Source organism: Pagrus major, chromosome 6, assembly GCF_040436345.1.
Source record: "Pagrus major chromosome 6, Pma_NU_1.0".
NCBI lineage: Eukaryota > Metazoa > Chordata > Actinopteri > Spariformes > Sparidae > Pagrus > Pagrus major.
Window position 1 is genome coordinate 14,752,987 of NC_133220.1, and position 6,114 is coordinate 14,759,100.

At 43.0% G+C, this 6,114-nt stretch overlaps 1 protein-coding gene across 1 annotated transcript; it reads left to right on the top strand.

Annotated features, from left to right (window-relative positions):
• On the top strand, positions 1–5,825 carry alas1 (aminolevulinate, delta-, synthase 1). Its single transcript, XM_073467996.1, has 11 exons — positions 1–210; positions 1,582–1,823; positions 2,004–2,186; positions 2,287–2,433; positions 2,666–2,885; positions 3,375–3,559; positions 3,688–3,867; positions 4,154–4,318; positions 4,816–5,084; positions 5,203–5,365; positions 5,494–5,825. Exons 2-11 carry the CDS (start codon positions 1,607–1,609, stop codon positions 5,652–5,654), a joined length of 1,890 nt encoding a protein of 629 aa, XP_073324097.1. The 5' UTR covers positions 1–210; positions 1,582–1,606; the 3' UTR covers positions 5,655–5,825.
• Positions 5,826–6,114: the final 289 nt, after the last annotated feature.

The window sequence follows — 6,114 nt, forward strand, 5'->3', positions numbered from 1 at the left end:
ATGGTTGTAAGCTCTTATAAGCACTTGCACATCCTCGTCCTTTTCGTTCGTCCTCAGTGCAGGATAACGCAGAAGTCATCTTCTCCGGCTCTTAAAACAACTTATTTTTTTTTACCAGAGAGTCACATCAGAGTTGCTCCACTGCTATCATCCTGTCCACTACACGATTTACTAAGAGGATTAGGACACCAAGTGTGAAGTTTTCAAGAGGTAAGTTTCTTATTTTGTCATCTGCACCCTCACTTTTGGTTTTAGCTTCTTAGCTAACGCTAGCAGCCTAGCTAGCTAACGTTAAGCTCGGTCACCCGGCAAGGACCACGAGCGGTTGTGCTTTACATTAAGACTCAGCCTGTCTTACAGTAAATACTGTTTCTCCTCATGCTCTAACCTACCCAATGCTTTTAATGTTAACATTAAAGACAGCAAGTCGTGACTCTTGCTGTCTCTAATGTTTAATAAGCAGTGCATGATTTCCGAGTTATCCCGTTAGCAGCACTTAGAGCTCATGATCGCTTGCAAACGATTCAAAATGTCGACTATTATTAAGCTGTTAGCGTCAATAACAGCAGCTAAAGGCTTGTGTTAATAACCCCGTCCATGTCATGTTGATACGAGTGCAAGCAAGGGTACCGGAAAAGTCAAAGGTTTCAAAATCTGGCATACAGTTTTCACTGTAACACCAGTTACATACTCGCGGGTTGATTGTATGAGAGACAACAAGAGGTCTGATCAAATTTGTCATCACGACAAGCTTTATAGGTAGCTTATTGACCTATATTTGTAAATACAATTAGTTTCACCTCAGAATGGACTTTTTTCTGGCTCTTATCCCTTTTCCCGAAACTAAAAGGGGGGCAAGTGTGGGAGTGATCACTCTGTCGAGGAATGTGTAAACCTGGCTCCATCTGGGGGGGAGGTCATGACACATGGATTGACGTAAGATACGTAATTTTCGGTTTTACGCAATCAAACTTTTCAAGATTTGTTTTGGTTAACGTGTTTATTACAATGTCACGTTCAGAAACCTGTTGTAATGACCCCAGCAGTTCACCCATTACAGGAAATAAGATGGTAAAGGGATCATTTGAGAGGATGACTGAAACAAAGTGGAAAAAATCCTGTTCAGGGAGATGGTGTTGGTTTCAGGGAGGTACTCAAACCTCCCTTTTATACACGAGATAGCAGGCTATAGTAATTTAAAACGGTTTCACTTGAAGGTCTATTATTGACCTTGAAAATGGTAGTTTAACAAAACTGTTGTATTGTTGAAATAATGGTTCAAATTATACTACAGGTCTCATTTGTTCCCCCTCTTCTTTGGAGTGTAATCTATCCCTTTCAGATTGTTTTGGTCAGGACGATGGTATGACACCGTGGAGGTCTATTATGCATTATTATTGACTTATTGTGTGTAAATGACACTGAAACTGTGTGAACTGATTGCATCACCAGTAAAAAGGGGAAAAAATGGCCGCTGTATCTTTTGTTGCACTGTGCCTTTAAGCAAATACCCTGCAAAACAGGTTTCTGTAGCACATGGAAGTTTTAATTAAGTTTCGGCTGTCTTCTTTACTCCTCCAGACAATCATCGGCATCAGTTCTGAGTATGGATGTGCTGTTGCGTCGCTGTCCGTTCCTGGCTCGTGTGCCCCAGGCTTTCCTCCAGCAGACCAAAAAGTCTCTGACGGTGTATGCCCAGCAATGCCCCATCATGATGGAGCTGGCCTCTAAGCCCATGGCTCCATCAATGGCACGGGCCTTGTGCTCCTCCTCTTCATCCTCCTCTTACCAGAAGATTGAGGACACCATGTCTGCCAGTGAAGGTGAGGGTGACATATAAGGAGTTTTTTTTTTTTTTTACCTATTAAACACGGTCACTACATTATATTCAAGTGAAATACTCCAGTTATTGAAATAACTCAAGTATTGCTGTGTATGCTATTGTTTATAGGTTGTTAGTAGTGAATTATCTAAAGTTTAAAACTTCTTTTGTCCTCTTGCAGCCCCCAAACAGGAAGTGGAGCCCAAGCTGCCTGCTGGCCATCCTATGCCACCCCAAGGCCAGGCAGTGGCCTCCAAATGCCCTTTCCTGGCTGCCGAGATGGGCCAGAAGAACAGCAGTGTGGTCCGCCAGGTCGGCATTGAGTTCCAAGAGGATGTTCAGGAAGTCCGCACTGTCCAGAAGGGTAAGAGTCATTTAGAAATGGATTCGATTACATTGTTTTGACCCATTAGTCTGTACATTATTTGAAACTATTTTTTTGTCCTCCCTTGACCTTTTTTTAGAAGTGTCCCCTTCCCAGCTGAAGAAGCCGTCCATGGACAGTAACATGAAGGGAAGTGGAGATGAGCAAACTAATCTGATGAAGGCTCTCCTGAAACAGCGGCCTAAAAGAGTCTCCCACCTGCTGCAGGACAACTTGCCCAATAGTAGTAAGTTTTTTTTTTTAGTGCTTTCTGACAACTTATTGAAAAGGAAAAGTATTAACACAGAACTGCTATATTAATTTAAATGGAAGAGTTGTTAAATACTTATTAGTCATTTTGAAGTCAGTTTGTTTAAGTCGGTTTGTGTAAGGTGAGCGGAGACTTTCAACACGTTAGGCATTGCTCCATTCATCACAATGCAAGCCATATTAAGCAAGCTTTGTCTCTTCTGTTACAGTGTCCCGTTTCCGTTATGATGACTTTCTTGAGAAGAAGATAGTAGAGAAGAAGAACGACCACACATACCGTGTGTTTAAGACTGTGAATCGTCTGGCCAAAGAGTTTCCAATGGCTGACGACTTCTCGGGCTCCTTAGAGGACAAGAGGGAGGTGTCCGTTTGGTGCAGCAACGACTATCTGGGCATGAGTCGACATCCTCGGGTCGTCCAATCCATAATGTAAGTAATGGGGGAGTGGTTTGTGTGAGGGTGATGTAGTGGAAAAACACACTTGACTCCGTCCCTTGGGTCTCGATGTGTTTACATGTTATAAGACAAATATTTTTCTTGCATGTCCATGTCTCCTGTTGACGCAGCACATAGTAATTGAATACAACTTGAACCTCATGGGTGATTCAGTCCATTGTTTGTGTGGGTGTAGAGTGTTAGTTAGCCATAGTGTACACTTAAACGTCATTGGGGCCCAGTGGTGGGATGTTTTTCTTCTCCTTTAAGCTTGTCTGAGCTTGCCCAGCTCTCTTGTTGTCAATACAGCAGTAACACCTAAAAGCAAACTGTCCATTACTATTAGGCAACTCTCTTATCGATCTTAATTATTTATATTTTTCCATGTCTTCTAGTGTTACAAGAAAATGTTGCTGTTCAGCCTTAAAACAAACAGACAAGATAATATAAATGTTGTTTGTCCATCTTCTCCTCTGTTTCCAGGGATACTCTACGTAAGCATGGCTCAGGGGCGGGAGGCACCAGGAACATCTCTGGGACCAGTAAATTCCACGTGGAACTGGAACAAGAGCTGGCTGACCTTCACAATAAAGACGCAGCACTGCTCTTCACCTCCTGCTTTGTCGCCAACGACTCCACCCTCTTCACTCTGGCCAAGATGCTGCCTGGTAAACAAAAAAATCTGATATGTTATACAATGTGTGACAATCACGTATGAAATGGAGTCTCTTTGATGTAGCCGCTGTTCCGACCATCTCTCATTCTCACTTCCCCTCCGTCTTGTCTGCTTTTTTAGGTTGTGAAATCTACTCCGACGCAGGCAACCACGCCTCAATGATTCAGGGTATCAGAAACAGCGGTGCTAAGAAATTTATTTTCCGCCACAACGACGTCTCCCATCTCCGAGAGGTTTTACAGAAGGGAGACCCCACAAAACCGAAGATCGTGGCCTTTGAGACCGTGCATTCCATGGATGGTTAGTTTGGAATAGTCCCCATTATTTTTATGTTTTTATGAAACCATCTATAAACCTCACTTATTACATTGTTGCTCATTAGATGTCATGAAAATGTTAGGAATCATTGACTGGCAAGAAAGTAGATTACAGCTATACAAGAACCAGAATTCAATCAAATGTAGTAATTTTACTAGCAAAGGCAACATCATTTATAGATATGGGATCAGACTATAATGGCCTATTTTATGCCTGTACTTTGGCTACTGGCTAAGCTTTTCTTTCTGTCCTTCCTTCTGTAACACAGGTGCTGTGTGTCCGCTGGAGGAGATGTGCGATGTGGCCCATGAGTTTGGTGCCATCACCTTCGTAGACGAGGTTCACGCTGTGGGCCTGTATGGCGCCAGAGGAGGTGGCATCGGAGACCGAGATGGCATCATGCACAAGATGGATATCATCTCAGGAACACTAGGTCAGTACATAAACACTGAGAATTTGGACATTAAGATGTTTATATTTCACATAAATGGCTAGTTCTATCATTCTATTTATCTTTCCATTCATAGTTTGCTCTATTTTTAATTTATGTTTTCATGAAACTGCTCCTAGCTTGTAGGGAATCTCGTAGCTCTCTGTTTTGTTGTTATACTCAGGATCAGGCCTCGTCTGTGTCACTGAATATGCCAGAGGGCTTAAAGAAGCTGGAGCAGCTCTGTTGTTGCTAGGAGACCGTGGGCTCTTGTTGCACTCTTATTGAATTACTCCCGTTTGTTTGTCGCTGTCAAGCGGAGGGGGCATTTATTTCTAACTCAGAGCTCAAAGGCCCCTCTACCCCTGCAGCTGCCATTTCAGAATAATCTAGTTTGTGAGATTACAGTGGGAGGATTTTGTGCAGACCACTGAGTTTGATATAAACAAGAATTTATGCTTGAATGATACAAACCACTAATGTGACATGTCCTATTCCAGGCAAGGCCTTCGGTTGTGTAGGTGGCTACATTGCGAGTACCGCTGCCCTGGTGGACACGGTGCGTTCCTACGCTGCTGGTTTCATCTTCACCACCTCTCTGCCACCGATGCTGTTAGCCGGAGCAAGGCAGTCGATCCAGGTTCTTAAAGGCGAGGAGGGCCGTACACTGAGACGCAAACACCAGCGCAACGTCAAGCTGCTCCGACAAATGCTGATGGACTCTGGGCTGCCGGTGGTGCACTGCCCCAGCCACATCATCCCAGTCCGGGTAATTATTGTTGACTTTATTGGCGAATGAAAATATGATAAACGCAAATTGTATACCCAGTCTGTCTCCCCACAGCCTCCATTCTAATGGCTCTGTATATTTCTGTAATTGTTTCCAGGTATCAGACGCTGAGAAAAACACAGAGGTGTGTGACCTCATGATGAGTCGCCACAACATCTACGTGCAGGCCATCAACTATCCCACCGTTGCCAGGGGAGAAGAGCTCCTGCGTATTGCCCCAACGCCACACCACACCCCTGAGATGATGAAATACTTTGTTGGTAAGACAATCTAGTCTTGTACACCTGAAGTTAAAATTCACTCTGTAGATTAAACGTGTCCCTCATTTGTATTAGAGAATTTCAGAATAAAGATTAACTCAACCTCCTCTCTTCTTTTTCCGCTACAGAGAAGTTGGTGGACACGTGGAAAGAGGTGGGCCTGGGGCTGAATCCCCACTCCTCAGCAGAGTGCACCTTCTGCCAGCAGCCGCTGCACTTTGAGCTGATGAGCGACCGAGAAAAGTCTTACTTCAGCGGCCTCAGCCACCCTATCTCAGCCTGCGCATAACACTACTCACCACTGCTGGCTAGAGATGGCACATACATGCTCGACACTCATTCCTTTGTCACTGTCATAGAATGCATTAATTATTCTTTGATAAGTCCTACTACACATATTATTTAAGATATTCTATGTTCAGATGTTCTATATGCGCCAAATAAAATATGAAAAGAAAAAGTTTGTTTCTCTGGCATTTCTTTCGTGGGTTTAATAAAGCAAAGACTATATCTGCTGATTTAATGAGGAACCATGAGTAAAAAAAGGACTTCCATACACTAGGGCTGAACAGTATACAATAGAAATATCAATGAAATTGTAATATCCAAATTGGAGACTCAACATACCATTATAATTGAAGAATGGTGGTGCTTCAGATATTCCCTGGCTTAAAAATAATATTTTCTACATGTTGGGAAGAAATCCCAGAAATCACATCATTTTAATTTTTTTTTCTGTAAAAATGAAA